The sequence below is a fragment of the Motacilla alba genome, chromosome 8, assembly GCF_015832195.1.
Source record: "Motacilla alba alba isolate MOTALB_02 chromosome 8, Motacilla_alba_V1.0_pri, whole genome shotgun sequence".
NCBI classification, from domain to species: Eukaryota; Metazoa; Chordata; class Aves; order Passeriformes; family Motacillidae; genus Motacilla; species Motacilla alba.
Window position 1 is genome coordinate 16,492,369 of NC_052023.1, and position 18,395 is coordinate 16,510,763.

Sequence of the window (18,395 nt, forward strand, 5' to 3'; positions counted from 1 at the left end):
CTTACAGTTTAGAGGTTTTAATATTTTTCAGGTTCCAACATCTTCCACTCTTAAGAAAGTACACTAATTTCTATATTTGTGTATTTGATTTCTAGGAAATAAGCATTCAGCTGCTCAGAAAAATGAAGATGCTGCTCAAAGGTATAATTTCTGAGGAACAGTATGTGATATTTGTGTTGGTTTGCCTCACTTTGAAATTGCAGTCTCTGTGCTGCAGAGGCTTTGCTATCTCAGAGTACCATGATTAACTTCTGTAAATCGCCAGCATCAACATCACGTAGGACATGTTTGGAGCGATGCTGTGTAACTTCTAACAGCATGCACATCTGAGCACTGTGTAATATACTAAGAGTTTGTAATCTAACATCCAAAATTGTATTTCCTTAGTCTGTAGTCCTTGCTTTTTGCTGTCTTAACTTCTTTACATACCTGCCATTTATAAATATTTACAGAAAAAAACACTCAGGAGGAGGCATTTGTTTGTTTTATTTCTTCCTTTGCTTCGTAACTTCACACTCAGTCATGTCCTAGTTATTTTTTTTTCTTCCCATTCTTCATATCTTACACAGTTCCTTTTTTTCCTGACAACACTCCATAAATTGTCTTTGTCCAGCCAGTTTTGGATTTCTCTCTTGCAAGAAAATTTGGGGGCTGTATTGCAATATAGTAAGAGTCAATACTTTTCTTGACCAGCAAAGAAAGCAAACGAATATAAAATATATAACCCTATGTGCTTGTAACAGAGTTACTAGTCCAGTTACTTGTTGCTTTGTTTGGCCAGCATGATGTGATACAGAAAAATATAAGCTGTATTTCAGAAAAAAAAGATAAAAACACGATTGGAAAATTGTTTATGGAAATCTGCCCTCCGCATCATTCAGTGTCTGTTCTGTTGCAGGAAAGCAGATCTGGAGGCTGCTCTGAGAAAAAAGATTGAATGTGAGAAAAAAGCATTGTCTATTGTTGAGCAGCTCCTGGAAGAGGACATTACTGAAGAGTTCCTTCTAAATTGTGTAGGTGTTGCAAGTTTTTATATTGTTTTGTATCTTAGTGTGGTACTTTTTAAAAAAGCTTTTGGAACAATTTGCTGCAGTTAAAAATAGCCAAACCATTGATTCTCCCTTGTACCAGCTCTGGTAACAGTTTCCATATTTTTAAGGGTTCTGTAGTGAAAACATGCCCTAGTTTTGCACAACTGTGCACATTAATGAATCCTCACTCTTTTATTACAGCCTTTGTTTATACCTCTGTGGTTCTGGACTGACAGATGAACTGTAAAAATTTAGGTTCACATCACACTGTCTGTAAATTTACACAAAGTCTCTATAAAGCACCACAGTTGTCTGGCAGCAGAGTTTTGCTGGAATGGTATGATGATTATTCTTGATAAGGCTGTAAATAAGCTGATTAATAGGTGTACAAAACACATAAATAGAAGAAAATTACAGAAATAGGTGCCACACTAGAGGCAAAACTGTGAAGGTTTTGTATATGTAAAAAAGAAATGCCCAGGTCTGTTTTCCTTCTCTTTTTACCCTTTTACCTTTTCTACTGTGTAGGTTCTCAATGTTGTTTATTAAACTTAATGGATAACCCTTTAAAAATTCAAGATATTTATATGCTTAAGAGATGTTTTTAGTACAAAAACTGGCAAGTTTTCCAGTATCTATTGTTGAACTATTTTCTTATCATTTTAGGGAAAATGTATTACTCCATCCCACTATAAAGACGTTGTTGATGAGCGATCTATCATCAAACTGTGTGGTTATCCTCTGTGTCAGACTAAGCTGGAAAATGTAAGTTGCTTTTCCTTAATGCTGTTATCAAAGGAATCTTTTAACAATTTTTATTCTCTTGCATTTTCTTTTTAATTTTAAACTTAGGCTATTAAACACAGATTACTGTCAAGTAAGGAGCCAGGCATTATATAATTCCATTTCAGTCTAATCCTTCTGAAGTGAAAGGTGAAATTTGATCAGTAGACAGCAGTTATTGTATGACAGAATCAGTTAGTGTGTGATCAGAATCACAATCCATGTATCTGTTCTCACAGGCATAAAGATGAACAAGTTGTGGCTTCATGGCCTTTCTCTGTGAATGGAAAAACTTTGAGATCTTGTTCTTCTGTCAGTGTAGCAACAGATGACTATGAGAAAGATTGAAGTGAAAAAACAATACAATGCAGGGATATTATTATGTGAATGCATATATACCTGCTATGAAAATGTATGTCAGCTGTGTCAATATAAAGTCGCCCCTGTTCAGGTATGATGTGTGAGAGCTTAAACAGAACTCAGAGGTCAGTTAGATAACCTGTGATGTAATACCAGTGCTACGTGTGCTTATCTGAAACCAATCTACTCATGTGCAAAACAATTTACTGTTTTTGACTTCATCTGTTTGCTTAGAGGTTGATTTCAAAGCTGTTACAGTTGACGTAAGTTCCTCTGGGTTTGTCTGGGTAGTGGTGGGGGTCTGACAGTTCGGTCTCACGTGCATATAAATAGATCTGGATTAAGGAAGGACCTGTCTGTAATTGCTCAGCACTTACCCATGAGGAAAGCTTCTGCCATGGCAGCTCCATTATTTTATGTTCAGCACTGGTTTTCTTATAGCTATGGAGCTGCCTTTTACTGATTATTGAGATGTATATGATTAAAGATAAACTGCCATTCTTACATCTGAGAAGGTGCAACATCAGAAGAATTGAGAGAAAAGGTAGTTGTAGTATGCAGTTCAGTTAAATAGAATGTATTGCACATACCCAAATATGTGAATTAAGAATGAAGTTTTCTCTGTAGTCACGATGGAACTGACAGTCTTGCTGATGAAATTATATCATTTTAGGTGCCAAAGCAGAAGTACAGAATTTCAACAAAAACGAACAGAGTTTATGATATCACTGAAAGAAAGGTATGGTAACAAGTGTATTTCTAGAATGTGTTTAATGGTGGCAACATCAGAAACGCGTTTTATAACAGCATTCATGCAGTGGCTTGATTCAGAGGCAAATATGTTTGGTTCTTATGAAAATCATTTTCACAAACTGTTGAAATTTTTTGTGCATTTCACTTCCTAGATGATATCTTTGGTGAGACAAAATATGTGTGTTTGTTAAGTTTAAACATAAGATGGCAAGTTTTACTTGGATAGGCGTTTGAATGTAGCACAGCTGATCTGTTAGAGGCATTTGTGAAGAAGTGTTCTTTATTTTGCTCCTGCATAGTCAGTGAGCTTTAGTAGGGTCAAAGTCAACATCCTTTTCAATCATTGAAGTTTGCAGTAATGTAGTACAAGTTACATCTTACATATCCCTTAGTGTTCTTTTTTGGGGAACATTTAGGTTTCTTTTTTGAGGACTTTTCAACATAAAACCTAACTCTTCACAAATGTTTCTTTCTGGAAGCATATTCACACATGTGGTTGCATGAAAGTCATCTTTGCCATTTATTTCACAGGATACACAATCGCCTATAGGCACATAGACACTAAATTGTAACATAAATGTTTCCAGTTACAGAAAAAATTACTTCAGTGTCACTAGTATGCATTCTTTTCCTCTGATTAAAACTCTGGGATACACAAAATTTTAGGAATTGCTTTCATGAGCAATCAGGCAAGACTCCAACAAGAAGTGGGATGCTTTGTGTTCTTCCCTTGTGATGCAAGTTTGCAAATCAGTTTTTCAAAGATGCTGCAGAGTTTTAGGTGTTGTTCTAAGTATTACAAAATACCTGGCTCTGTTGCTAACCAAAATTTTCATTATTAGACGTCTGAATTTTATTGTATGTCTTTCAAACTGTATGAACAGCATGTTGGGTTATGGGTTCCTCTGTGAAGAGTTTGGTTTGTTGGGGGTGTTTTAAGTTATTCTTATATAGAATCCAACACTAGTTTGCTTCTCAGTGTGTAATAAAAGTGCAGAAAGCAGAAAAATGGGGAAGAAAGAAGCAGCTAAATGTGGCTTGTGCGGAATGGGATAGACCTATTTGATAGGTTTGGTTTCTCAGGTGAACCAAAAACCTGGCCATAGGCTTGAAAAGAAATATGTATTGGTACTTAATTTTACAGGCATTAAAAGAAATTACTTTTGTGCCTTTCTATGTATTAAAGTTGGCCTCAGTAGTCTTTTCTTGCTTTCTCTCATTGCCAGTGCTTTTGCAGCAACTTTTGCTATAGAGCATCCAAATATTTTGAAGCTCAAATTTCCAAAAGTCCAGTGTGGATGAGAGAAGAAGAAAAGTAAGTATAATCTTATATATTCATTGCACCTTTTGAGAATATTATTTCTCTGTGCATCTGCAGTGGTAATTAAGAGCTGCAGCACATCAGAATGATTTGGCTGAAGCAGAGGTAGCTGATGTTAACATGTTAGCTTAGCATGGTGTTTGTTTTAGGAGTGTTGTAGCTGTATGTATGTACAGAAATTGGCATGGTTCAGTACTACACTCATCTTCTTAGCAGATGTGACCCTGTTAGTTTAGAGGGCAAACTAGTCAGAAATAATAGTTAACTCCTATTAACTTTAAGATGGACTGACTGGGATTGAAATTTTACAAACAGGTTGGAATAATCTTACTCTGTTACAAGAGATTTTCTAATTTTAGCACAGCACTTGGCATTGATCTTAAGCTTAGACAGTGAATGCTTGCATCTGAAAGCAGTCTATAACATGAAGAGGTTTTTTATCCAGTCTAAATTTCTGACTGCCCATTTCTTGTTCTTCCTGCAATGCATATTTTGGAACAGTGTTTGCAGTCCATGCTCCCATCTTAGGAAACACGGGCTTGCAAATAATCAGTGGAGCCAATGGGTGTCACTGTTGAACAACAAAGACTGGCATAGAGAATGTTCAGAAATTTACTCCGCTTTCATTCTCCAAGATGCTGCTTCTCATAGTCCCCGGGTTTCAACAAAAGAAACCAGCTGGAGTTATATGTGTCATATGAAACATGATCAATGAGAGAAGAGCTTTAGGGCAGCCTCATCAGATCTGAGGTATTCTAGTAGGTAAAACTAGACTCTTCATTAAAACTTTAAGTTTACCAGTGCTTTTGAGGTAATGTTTTGCTGTCTTCAAGAAAAGTGTTTCTAAAATCTCCCTTCATTCTTCACATCAAAAGTGTATAGTTCTTTTATGCCTGACAGTTAATTATTTATTCTGGGTGGTGGTGGGGAGGCGGTGTTTTCAAAAAACAGACCAACAAATTCCCCGATAGTTCTTGGCTAGCTACACCTCTCTGCACAACCACATACATGTGCACACACTGGCACAGTAGAATATCTGAAATTCCTTCGACAGAAAAGGCTGCAACCTCCACTTAAAACTCTAAAGAAGAATTATATGGATCTAATGATTTAAATCACTCTATGTTATCACCTTTAGTTTCCAAATTCAGTTTATTGATATCAGTGGCGCAGCTTTCCTGCAGGGTCTTTTATTTACTGAAAGGTGTCAGTACACTGACTTGCATTTAGGGCCTGTTTACAAGGTTTTCTTTCAGTCATAGGATACATTAGATTTTTAACATTTGGTATTGGGTAAGAGGAATAGGACTGTCATGCTGCCTCATAACTGAAGTAGATTAATTGCAAGTAGGGCTTTGGAAAGAAACTCGTCAGAATTTGTTTAGTAATATTTTTAGTTTCTGGAAACCTTTGAAAACCATTTTCTTTAAAAAAATATAACTTGACAGCCTAATTTTTAACGAAGTAAAATTTAAAATAAGTAAAAATATCATTAATATTCATATTTTTACATTAATTGGAACATTTTCCTATAAATAGGCCAGAATTGTCTTTACTATAGGAACCTTATGATCTGTGAGGATCTTGGCGTGTTCACTTGTTTGAAGAAGAGACCAAAAGGTGATCTGAAAGGAGTGTACAACTAGTTGAAAAAACTTAGAAAGATTACAAAGCCAAACTACTCTTGGTTGATGGCCACAGATAATCACATGAATGGTTCAGGTTGGACATTTGGAAAAATATTGTACTGAGGTTATGGTGGAATGAAACAGGGTACTCAGCAATGTTTTGAAATATCCATCTTTGGAGGTTTTGATGATTTAAACTTCATGAATTTGTGGCTGACCTAGTGCTGGTGACAGTTGCATTTCAGGCAGGAGATCAGACTAGAGCCTTCCAGAGGTCCTTTCTGACAAACCTTTGTGTGACTTGGCGATGGCCTTAAATTGTGTTCACTGGTACAGCGTTGAGCTGCAGGCACCCGAGTCACACTCCCAGAACATGTGCACAAACCTGCTCTTGCTAGCTTTGCTTTGAACATGGGGTGCTGGACTAGAAGATCCTCAGATGTCCCTTCCAAACTCGACTGGTTTTGTATTCATGATGTATTTTGTATTCATGTCATTTCAAGAGAATAGATTTAGCAGGAAAATGTTCATTCTGTTTTCTTTTTCCAGACCACCAGACATAGAGCTGCTGAAGGAGGGACGGAGGTACACTGAACAGTTTCTTTTTGTTGTTAGATGCACTTATAGCTAGAAATTTTAGCATCATAACAGATGCAAACGGAATCTTTGATTTGTTGTGTTATAAAAAAGACCTTACTAGAACCTATGCAAAGGTTTTTTTCCTTTGTGATTCTAACCCAGCATATTTGATCTGTATGATTTAGTGTACAGCTGCTCTTGGATTGTGTGTCTTAATTGAGCCTGTTGAAATCTGAAACAAATACACTGTTTGTATTTTGAATATTTTATGCCATCAATTCTTTATAAAGAGAATTGTGCCAATTATATGTGATGAAAGCTTTTGTACTTCTTAATCCAAAAGGTCTATACGAGCCAAAATGAAATCACGCTACTCTGTCATCTCGCTGTACCTCGCTGTGCATGTGCAACTTTCTGTTTGTTTTCTTTAGCAGCACGTTGCCATTAGGTGGCAAAGTTATATATGCTGAAACAGCTCAGCTGTCCCCTTGATTTAAGGGTACTATATTCCTATATATGTTAACATACCTGTCTTCATTTTAAAATTGCACTCTTAATGGTGCTAAGTCTGACATTGTTCTGCTGTCTTTAAGAATAAATACCTTGTTTATACTGTTCTTTTCTAACTACCAGTAGTCAGCTGAGAACTCACTTCTCTAAATAGTCTCGATACTTGTCATTTTGATTGTAGAACAGTACAACTCTTAGAGTTCAAGAAGACTTTTAGAAGAACACTTGTGATTCTTAAAGCAAAAATTACACTTCTGCTATAAGGAAGAAAATGCTTTGTTTATCATTCTTACACGAGAATGAAAAGCTATTGCAGATAAAAAACATTTCTTATTTCACTGATGACTTGTGTTTTCTATTGTAGTGGACGGTCTGGAGAAGAGGTGAAACTACGTGATGAAGTAATTAAAGCATCTGACATTGAAAATCCTAGAATATCTTCAGATCCATGTGAATCTGGTTCTCATGACACAGCCAGTGACAGCAGTACTGATACTGAGCAAGAATTTATTTCTTCTGTCCTACCAGGAAGTCAGTCAAGTTCAGCCAATTTTGCACAGCAATTGCACAAAAAAAGCATCCTCAAAAAGAAGCATGCTCAGAAAGTCCCTGCCAGCCCTAAAACTGAAGATGCAGATGTGGTAGAAGCCACTGAACAACTCTCTCTGTGTAAATTAGACACTCAGGAAGAAAAACGCTCTTGCTCTGTTCATAATGAAGTACCTGCACCACCTTCGGACAATACTGCTCCTGGGAAATCAGGTGCTTCAGAAATCTTTGAAAATACGTGTGGATCAGAGATAGTTTTTCTAGGTGTGAGCAAAAGAGGAGCAGAACATCTTAAAAGAGCATTAGCTAAGTCAACAGAACATAAAAACCCTGAACTGAGGCATCCAGTTAATTCCAAAGGCAGTTTACTAGAAGTGCTTAGGCAAACACTTACGGAATGGAGAACTGAGGAAACTTTAAAATTTCTCTATGGCCCAAACTATACTTCTTTGTGCTCTTCAGAGTGCATAGCATCTGTCAACCAGGAGACTGAAGAACTTGATGAGGATGACTTAGATGCAGCTGATGATCTCAACACTGTTGCTGGAGGGGACTCTGAAAACAGTTTGAACTACTCTTTGCCTTTCACAGGCTCAGGTGGAATAGTTAAGCCTGTGCCTAGTTATGAAAAGTTAAAAGAAGAAACAGAGTTCCTAGAACTCCGAGTAAAAGAGTTCTATAAAGGAAGGTGCATCCTGGCTGAGGAGGCAGCGACACAAGCGCAAGCAGGGGAACATCCAAGCAGAGACAGAGTAAGTGTCTGGTGTAACAGTGTGGAGGTCGTATGAAGCCTGAATAGACCTTCAAAGCATTAGCACTTTGTTTCTGCTGTCGTAAGTGGTTAAGTATCTCACGTGGAGAAAGAGAAAATTCTGTTAGCTGCATACTGTATGTTGCATCAGATTGTGCAAGTGTCTGCCCATTAAAAAGTCGTTTGGGGTTGTTTTTTTCAGAGAGAAGTGTTATTTAATGTTTAAATATTTATTGATTATCTGTGACTTTTTTGATGTACTGACTTCAGTTAAATACTAGGCTATAGCTGTTAAAGTTTCTTGTCTAATACAGGATGATCAACAGGAAGATCTCACCTTCCCACTTGTTGATTCAAATGCACAAATGCAGATTAGGAAGCGAATTGTCCTTGAAAAACTGAGAAAAGCGTAAGTACCTTTTACTTTGGTGAATGTCAGTCTGAAGTTGGTGCTTGTTCGTCATTGTTTTAAATAACAAACATATCCAAGGATGGGCCTGGCTCTTTCTAGGTAGCCCTAGTCATAACTTAAGCCCACTATTGCCCTAAAGGACTTACTTATTTCTGCAAGTCAGCTGTAGTACAGTTGCAAGTGCCAGTTTGCACAGTCTCTAGGTACCAGCTGCTTAAGTTTGGACTGAAAAACTTGAAATTGATTGAGAGGAGTTCAAATATTTGTCTTGTGCATTAAGCATACTGTTACTTGTAAACAAATCCTTGTAATTGTTTAAGCATAGATCTTACAGAGAGAGTTTCTAATGCATGTTTGGATGGCTGGTATCTGTATGCCCCTAGCTACAACCACTAAAGGCCCTCAGAACTGGATCTTAAAACTTTGCAAACATCAGACCTCCTTCACATACGTAAAAGGGCTTTGGAGTCACACAAAAGAGATCAAGGCATTTCTGATGTAGCTGTTAGAATTATTAAATTGGCAAAGTTTGGAGGACCTCGAAAATATTCACATTGGCAGGGCAGTGCAGATAAATGAGTGTTTGAAGGTCATGATTCTGTTGGTTTTGGTAGGGGTATTTACTTTTCTGTCATTGTAGTTTGTGTTACCTAGCCAGACTAGGTTTTGCAGAAGCCTTTTTTTTTTTTTTTTTTAACTCAAAACCTCACAACCAACACCCTCATCCCTGCCAAAATAAAAGGAAAATCCTTTCTGTTTTTCTCTACCCGCACCATGTGTGGATAGGCCACAACCATGGAATCAAACCATCCCCCAAGTGTCTTGTCTGTAAATGTCCATTGTTTTAAATTTCCTGAGCTGATGCAGTTGTTCCGTCACAATCAAGAGATAATTTTCATTGTGATAAAGCAATGCATATGCCCAGCATCATAAGAATCTCGTGTTCAGTTTTTGTAAAACATGCAGTTTTCCAGAATACTGATGCAGTGTTATGTGCATATAAATGCAAATCATTGGATATTCAAGTACAAGAGAATTTTAACTATTTAACAAGTAAATAGAGGCAAAAGTTTAATCCTAAATGTGAAAAACAAAGGATGTTATTTCCATCATTTGGGAATCCTGACAACTAGTTAAAGAGTATGTGCAGTTTGTGAGTATGTGCTCTACCCTTTTTGTGCATAGATAAGTAAGGAGGAAACCAGTCTTTTTCTTTCTTTTGAAATTTTCTGGTAACTATCATCTAGATTTCATCTACCGAGCTCTCAGTGGACTGACATTTCTGTTGCATCTGTGTGAGTCTGAGGTTAGCAGGTATATTATGTGTGAATACCCCATTTAGACATGCAGTTTCCTTTTGTGTTGTTACTTTTGAGCCAAGTAAATATAAACCTTCAAAAAATTTATAAGGCCTCTAGTCGCAATCCTCATAATTGTAAAAATACTTTTTCAGAACTGAAAGGTGAAACTAGTAAGTATATGTATGTGGAATTATATTTAAATCTTCACGTTCACACAGAACTAGAGCTTCTTATTTTTAAAAACAAGCGGTTGTGAAGATGTTGGCCCAAAGAGCGCAGAGAGAGAGCTGAAATGAAAACTGTAGGCCTGATCTGCTGCACAGAAGTCAATCTCTTTTCCTTTTTACTAAGCTTGATAAGCTTTGGTGGAAGTCCTACTTCAGAAGAAATGCGAAAGAGAGGGAAATGTATATTGACTGGTGTCTTTTGCCTTCTAGATTATCTGCAGTTTTGGGCCCTCTTCAGATTGCTTCAGGTGATGTTTACACAGAGCTAAAAAATCTTGTCAAAACTTTCCGGTAAGTATTGATCTTTACTTAGAGTTTTTTATAAATTGATGAATTAAATATGCTGTTGAATGATTTGTGATTTGGGCACAGAGAGGAGGACCCTATTGCAGATTTGCCCTTCTCTTGCTGTGTGTTCATGTAGGTAATGTCACATTCCCTGTGGACTAACAAGTCAGCCCTTTCCCTGCTCCTGACAGTGGCTAGGTCACCAGGAGTATTTGTAGATTTTTGAAAACTAGGCCAGTGGTCTCTGGAGGATGCTGGTGAGTCTTTTAAAGGTTCTGCTACCTCGTCACCTCCTATTAAGCGTGAGTTTCTGAGATCTGTCCCTTTCTTTTGCTCTAGCTCCCTGCAGCTGGGCTAAAGGGTTTTAATCTGATTAATAATTTTTACCACTAACTTCTGAACTCAGTCAGTTGGATCTGTCTTGTTCCTGATTTCAAAGGGAAGAAGATCTAGTGAGCACTTTTCATCACCACAGGTGAAGCTTCTGCTTCTGTCAGTAGGACTAAAGACAGTATTTGGGAACAGTGAGATACAGGAGGGAAAACAGAATGGTAACTTCTCTGAACATTCTTAGGTTTTCTTTGGGAGACAGCTCTCATAACCTGGACCTAGATTGTGTCCTTCATCCTCAAGTACTGTCGGACAAAGAGCAATAGCAGTTGCTAACTGTGCGTCCATTGCCACTCTTGAAACGTCCTTCACACATCCTCAACCTGCATGAGGTTTATGTATATTTTCCAAAACTCATTCATGTAGCATTTGCCACAAGAAATCTGGGCTTTGGTGAATAGAAACCCAGCTCTAGCCAATTTCTTACAATTTATCCCGTGTCTGGAAGGTTGCCACTAAACACTGATGTCTCTCTGCAAGATTTCTTGCTGTGGAAGATTCTCTCTTCCTTTCTGGTAACTCTGTGTATGATCTCTTTTAAATAAAAACATTGACACTATTTGAATTTGTCTCTGTGATTGCAGTCTTTTATTTTAACAACACCACTGAAAAGAGTGAAAATGTTTTTGCATATAGTGTACAGATACCTATTGTTTGACTAAGATCTTTGTGGCTTAAAACAGTTTTGTGGCTCTGCAGTTTAAATGCTTAATAGTCACTTTAGCTTATGGATTGATAAAAGTGGAGAAACTACATTTGGTGTCTTTCAAACTCCTTTTTAATGATTGATTATCTAAGAAGGCCCAGAGGTTCTCAAAAACAGAGCTTCTATTTTAAATTACTTTTGCTATTCAGAGACAATGAGGCATGAATATAAAGTTTTCAATGGTTTATAGCAAATGAGACTTGAAACCAAAATGGGCTTCTAAAACACATCCCTGTATATTTATGTATATACACACACATTGTGGGTTTACAGAATAGAACCAAATCAAATTCATTTGGACTTTATCCCAATACCTGGTTCATGCAGCAGTAGTTCATCTTAATTGAAAGGTCTCCCCCAATCTGTTCTGATCTCTTAGATAACGCTTTGTGAGTTTATTTTTTGTGTCATTTTTGTTAGGAAGTAAGCTGAAGGTAATGATGGCAACTTCTTGGGGTTCTCTTACTGTGAAGATTCCAGATCAACTGCTTAGAAATTCAGGATTCTGGGTGGGGGATGGTTAAAAACATTTGTGGGCACTCTACAAGAATTTGAAAGGCCTTAATATGATATATATCTCAAAATAAATGGAGTTTTGTTGTCACTGATAGCAAAATAATACAAAAATACAGGAAATAGGGAAGAATAAAAACCTTTGGGCCCTTTTTCTGTCTTGCATTACTGATGTGGAAGAGTCTTTGGTACACAAGAGATAGCTCATGGATATTAAGATGAAGGCATAGACTTGAATCTCCAGTTTGGTATGTAGGCTTAAGTTTATTTAGTATTAGTAGTCTCTTAAGTTTTGGATTGAATGCTTTGGCAGGGAGACATGGTATAAATTTTTAACAGTATTTGTATTTACAGGGTAGAGAAATTCAAATGTTACTTTCTTTGTTAACGTGGTTCAAATGCTTAATGACATGGAGGAGCGCTGATAAATGCTCGTGCTCTTTCCTGCTTTTTGTACTGAAGATATTTCAGGCTGAAGAGCTTCCCAGAAAGGGTAGTAGATAAAACACATGGCTGTAGTAGAGCTTAGCTGAAGAAGGGTAAAAGAGCATGTGGTAAACTAAGCAACAACGATTTTCAGCTCCATTGGTTTTTAAAGGAACACTTGCAGTTCAGCCTCCTTGGAGCAGCATTTATTCAATCACCACTGCTAAGAAACACACTAGAGAGATCTCAAGAGACATTTTAGAATGGTTAGAGCTCTTCCCAAACAAAGTCCCTCAGTGCCTGTAAGCTTTTGTTACGAAAACTGAGATGTCAAATAATTCTCCAGAGTGTGTAAGGGCACTTTGTTAAAAGATCAAGAGGAAATTAGCTTCTTATATATAAATTGAGGATAAATGATTTTGAATGTGTGGTTGGTTTTTTTTAAGGCATAATACTTCATTTTGAAAATGGGATTCCATCTGTATTTTATGGTTGCAAGTATTTTAATTCCCATTATGGAGCTTATCATTGCCATTGAACTCTACCAATGAATCAGATGTGAGATGTGTTCAAAACTTCTTGTTACAATTTGATTTTATCATGTGTCCAAGACAGTATTTTAGCTTTTAAGTATCCTAAATATATGTTATCTGGTATATATACTTATTTATATCTATTTTACCTATTACCCTTGTTAAGTGTAATTTTAAGTTCTGGGTTTCAAGTCAATCAGTAGTACTTGGTCACAGATGAAGTTCTGTGTGGAAATAGAGGAGTATCAGGATGTTAATGATGTTTTCTCAAGTAATTAGACTTCTCTCAAAAGAAGCCTAAAGTTAAATAGTAACTTATTTTTGCTGGTTGTCATCAAACAAAGTGATATTACAGTATGTAAATATCTTGCTGTTTTCCAGGAGGTAGAAAAGCTGTCTTTTATGTTTGAATCGGTCAAGTTGAAACCTAAAGAAAAACAATATATGCTTCAGTATTTGCCTGTGCTGCCCTGGATTAGTTAAACTTCACTCATCTTAGTGCAAGTTTTGGAAAAAATACAGGTAGCTAGAGATCCCCTAAAGTCACAGCTTTGCATCCCAATGCCATTAAGTCACTTTGCAGATTTACAGAATGGACAGATCCTTGAACTGCAGCTATATATGCCCATACCTGGATGTAGGAAGGAGAAGCTGCTGCATTTGCAAAGATGCTGGGTTTATTGTTTTTATTTACTCTGGATTCCTGCAATTCCCCTATTGGAGTTCCCTTTGCAGGCTGGGCACTAGTCAGTTATCAGGAGGGCATTTGAGATGGAATTGTTATGCATCTTACTCTTTAGTCCTTTATCCTGGAAGCTTCTGCTCCTCGGATCCACGTGCTCAGTCAGGCTCCCTCACAGTGTGAAAGCCGCGTGAGTCCTGCTGGGTGGCCGCAGTGTGTCTTGCTGGAGGGAACCACAAGACCCACAAACCAGCAGCTAAGCAACCCACACAGCTATTTGGGATCATCCAACTTTCCTAGCTTGTGTATCCTGCCCTACACAGGCTAAGAAAGTGGGCACATTCCATTTTGGGAAGTTGCGTATTGTTTTCTTTCTCTAGGTAGGTGAGGGAGAATTTGGCCAAACTCTAACAGAAAAGATTTCACTGCAAAACTAAAATCACACACACAAAGTTTTGTACAGTTTTAACATTTCCACATTATATTTTTAGGACAGAAATCTAGTGACCTCTGTCATGGGTTGTTCTGAAGTAACAGTTCTGGCTAGAGGCAAGACAAGGAATTAATGAACCATTTCTACAGAGGCCCTGCAGTTCCCTGTTTTCAGAAAGCTTTGCTCTTCAGAGGCCTTGGTGTTGACACAGAGCTTGTTTGAAAGCGACTGCCCTTCCACTGCTCCTTATTATTTAAGGCTTCACACCTGTAGGTTGCTTGCTTTACTCTGATCTCTCTGAAATGGTTTTTTTTTCCAGCTGCACAAGTGTTTTGGGACAGGTGTTGTACTGAGAGGTTACTCAGTTGCAGAAGCCTGACTGTTCATCCCGTGCAGTGACTGTAGTACATCAGCAGATCCATCCTGCTGTGTCCTGCTGGTTATCTGTGTCTTTCGACTAGCTCCTTCAGAAATAGCATATTGATGGCAATGACTAGTGTTCAGACCTTGCCAATCAATACTAACATTGAATAAGAGTTAATTGACACAAATAACTGCATCTCTCAGTTTGTGTACAAGAATGACACCTTCCTGTGCTCTAATCAATAATAACTCCTTGTAAAGCATTGAAATAAAGCTGCTTTCTCTATTTGACAGAGTTTCCCCAGGTGGCTTGGAGCTGTCTCTTTCATTATGTCTCATCATAACAGATTAACTGGAATGTTACATATGAATTGCCTGTCAAGATGATTCCATCAGGCATTTCTTGGTAGTGTTTATCACTGTCATCAATGTTGAGTCAGGATGTTCAGCCTTTGTTTTGTCTCTTATTCCGTAGCCAGAAAAATGTAACAGTGTACCAGGTACTAACTTTGCTGCCAGCTAAATCCATTAGGTATTTCAAATAATAATTGCTAAAATGAACCTTTTGATAACAAATACAATCATTATTTGCCAGAACTGTTGGTTCTGGTTTGATGTGACCATTCCTGTGTATGTAATGCAAAACATTGTTTTTCCTTTCATAATTGAGCAAAACTCAGATTGCTGAGACACTACTTGAGTAATTATTGTTTCAATATCTTATTTTGGTTTGAAGCCTTGGAGATTTGAGGAGAAAAATGGGATAATATTGCTTTGATCATTAGAAATTTATTTTATTAATTTTAACGTATTTCTGAAATAGAGAAATGGAGACAAATACTATGAAAGATCTTACTGATAACTACATTTTAATGATCATTTTGAATATAATTTTAGGCAATTACTTACTAGAATTTGAATTTTAATAATGAGAACTACAAACAGTTCTGCTTTCTCAAATTTTAGCCTTTTTTTGTTTTTTTGGGTAACTATATACATGCCCAAAGTAATATTTTTTAAAGTAATCTTACTGAGGAAGAAAACCCTGGATTTTAATTTGTTGCTAGATAGGAGCTTGCTGGAAATGAACTATCCTCACCAGTGCCTGTAGGAGTGGGTATGAGTGACAGGGTATCTTCATTCTGGATCTGAATTTGTACAAGGTCATGGAAGGGAAACCCAAAGCAAGAAGGGAGCAGACATAGGGAGGCTCTTGCCCCTCAGTTGATCTGTTGGATGGTGCCATCTTTCTGAACACAATTAATTCTGCTGATTTTTTTAAATGCCTGCTTAGCCACAGCTTCACTTTTGACTGTGACTTTTCCATGAAAGTGCTTGTTTTGAATACCAAAGGTAATGCCTAAATTGAGACAGCAATTCACAGATGAATTGTTTTAACACAGATTAGTATTTGACTTAAAGCAGATTCAGTTTTTTAGGCAGTTCAGCCAAAGGGGTCAGCTGGTATTCAGTGCAGCAGCACTTCAGTTGAACACCTATGTGATTCATTATTCACACTTCATTTGTATTTATATAGCTCTTATATTTGCTGTGGCTCCCATTGCATAAGTTAGAATTCTGGATTTCCATTTTAAAAACAAGACTCATCAGAGAATTGTCACTGCCACCTTATAAAATTCAGTCTGTGTCCACATCAGCTTTAACAGCAAATCTGGACCTGAAGCCAACAGGAGGGAATCTAAGTGTAAGAAGGTTCATCTTTTCAGAATCTCATATCAGTTCTGGAGAATTTCCATGGGGTTTGATTGAGAGCTGGGCCCTCACAGCAGCCAGGACTACTTGTGAGCAATTTAAAAGAAATAACTTCTGTTCAGTCTTCCCATCCCACTTTCATATAAAAAAAGGGACATTGAAAATTCTGCAGTTCCTCCATTAGAGGATGATAGAAGCTTAAGAGCTGGTGAATTGCTCAGATACAGCTGTAATTGCTTCTTTATAACTCAGTGTATTAATGGGAGACTTAAAATTCAGCTGTTAAAATCTGCTTACTTTTATTTTTAAATGTACTGACTTTTTAAAAATTATTTTTCAGGTTAACAAACAGAAATATTATTCACAAAATGCCTGAATGGACTCTCATTGCTATTGTTTTGTTGTCTGTGTAAGTACCCTTAAATGTCAAATATTCTTATGTGCAACTGTCTTATTAGCCTATTGGAACAAGATGTCATTTTCAAGTAAAAGAAAAGATAGATTTAGTGGAACTAACTGTGGAATCAACAGAAATATTTCTTTCATGCAAATGAATAAAATTTTCTTGACAAAACAGAATTGTCCCCCTTGCATCAAATGTTATCAATGGACAAATTTATGTTAAAAAAAAGAGAAAAGCTAAGCTTTAAGGGGTTTTATAGAGGCCTTGCAGGATGAAGTAGGAGTATAATTCACCCTCTTCCATTTGCTGCTGACATACATTCTTCCCCTCTCTGACATTAGGACAAAATGACATGTGTATTTTATTATTTGGATTTGGCATAACTGTTAGGCTTTTCATTTCTCATTTTGCTTCTAATTTCTTTAAAGGTTTCATTTTTATAATGTGTGCTTCTAAATAGGTATAAGTATTCTAGCAAACTTCTTTTAGAGAGAAAATCTATTTTAGCAGGAGAATTCCTCCCAAGGAATATTGGGACCCAGTATTTTATTTTTATGAGGATTAGCTTTGTTGGTTAAGTACCACAGTGCCTACAGTCCTCCTTAGCTTTGTTTTAGTTAGTGTAGAATTAAATTCTTTACAATGATTTCCCTAATGGGAAGCCTGATTATATTACAGTGTCTTTCAGCAAACTTCTGCACAAAAGCATGATCTATGAAAGCTGTGCTCATATGCATCAAGTGAGTTCCTGAATTAGTATTTTGCAAATTCGTGTACTTTTCTGAAGTTAAAGAGGCAAATTTGCAGTGTGTTAAACAGACACAAATTTGTATTAAAAGGTGAACTAATGTTAAATGTTTAAGCAGTCACTGGTGGTTTCACAGTGTCAGGTTGTGCCTTCCATTAGGGTTAAACCATCAAGCAATCTTTGCATGTCTTGAGCTTGAATTACGAGATTGCAAAAATCTCATTTCCGAGTCTGTTCATGACTGCGCTGCTGTTGCTGCTTCTTTTGGGCTTCCTGGGTCACTGGAGCCTGTAGGACAGAGAGGTACTTAGAGACATTCACAGGTCAGGAAGTATTGTGGGCCAGCCTCGTGGCATGCCCAGCACTGCACTTACTTTCCTTGATATTACTTCAGTCTGACACATTGTTCTGGCTCTGCTGTCCCAAGGAAGATGGTACCAGCAGGCATTAGAGCAGGCTTCAGCGAGCCTTACATCTGTGTCACCCAGCCAGATACCGCTCAAATGATTCATTAAATCAGAACACAGAAAGTAACTTTACTTGAATGCCTTGGCATGAATTTTTTATCAACTATAAGAACAAATCTTTTGTCATTTTTACTATATATTCTTATGGTCGAATTGGTAATTTGTGAAACAGATCTTATGAATTTTTCAAGTAGTTTCTGTACAGCTAAGGAAATGGTGTCTCTTTTTGATCAGAAGTTAAAATATGTAGCTGGTCTCTGCATATGATGAGCTGTAAATGTTTACATAAGTAATGATTGTTTTACAGCTGCTTTAAAATGTTATACAAGTAGTAGGCAGTCCTGGTAGCAGTCAGTATAAGCAGACAACCAAGTCTCTTTTTACCTTTGCTTACTAAAGTTCCATCCCTAAAGAAATTAATTACATTTGATCATTAAAAAGAGTAGATTTTATTTATAGTATTAGTGAAAACATAAATAAAACCGCAGCTGATTTCTGCTTAGTGTAAGGTTCTCGCAAGCACAT

General features: G+C 37.1%; 1 protein-coding gene across 4 annotated transcripts in view; it reads left to right on the top strand.

The window, feature by feature from the left end:
• The window catches only part of RPAP2 (RNA polymerase II associated protein 2), a 58,119-nt gene that overhangs the window by 908 nt on the left and 38,816 nt on the right, over window positions 1–18,395 (top strand). For all 4 annotated transcript variants that reach the window (XM_038144262.1, XM_038144263.1, XM_038144264.1 and 1 more), the window contains exons 2-11: window positions 96–141; window positions 899–1,013; window positions 1,698–1,796; window positions 2,848–2,913; window positions 4,154–4,242; window positions 6,426–6,461; window positions 7,330–8,266; window positions 8,580–8,674; window positions 10,416–10,496; window positions 16,593–16,661. In XM_038144262.1, coding sequence (XP_038000190.1) covers window positions 96–141; window positions 899–1,013; window positions 1,698–1,796; window positions 2,848–2,913; window positions 4,154–4,242; window positions 6,426–6,461; window positions 7,330–8,266; window positions 8,580–8,674; window positions 10,416–10,496; window positions 16,593–16,661 — 1,633 coding nt within the window. The remainder of the gene's footprint in view (window positions 1–95; window positions 142–898; window positions 1,014–1,697; window positions 1,797–2,847; window positions 2,914–4,153; window positions 4,243–6,425; window positions 6,462–7,329; window positions 8,267–8,579; window positions 8,675–10,415; window positions 10,497–16,592; window positions 16,662–18,395) is intronic.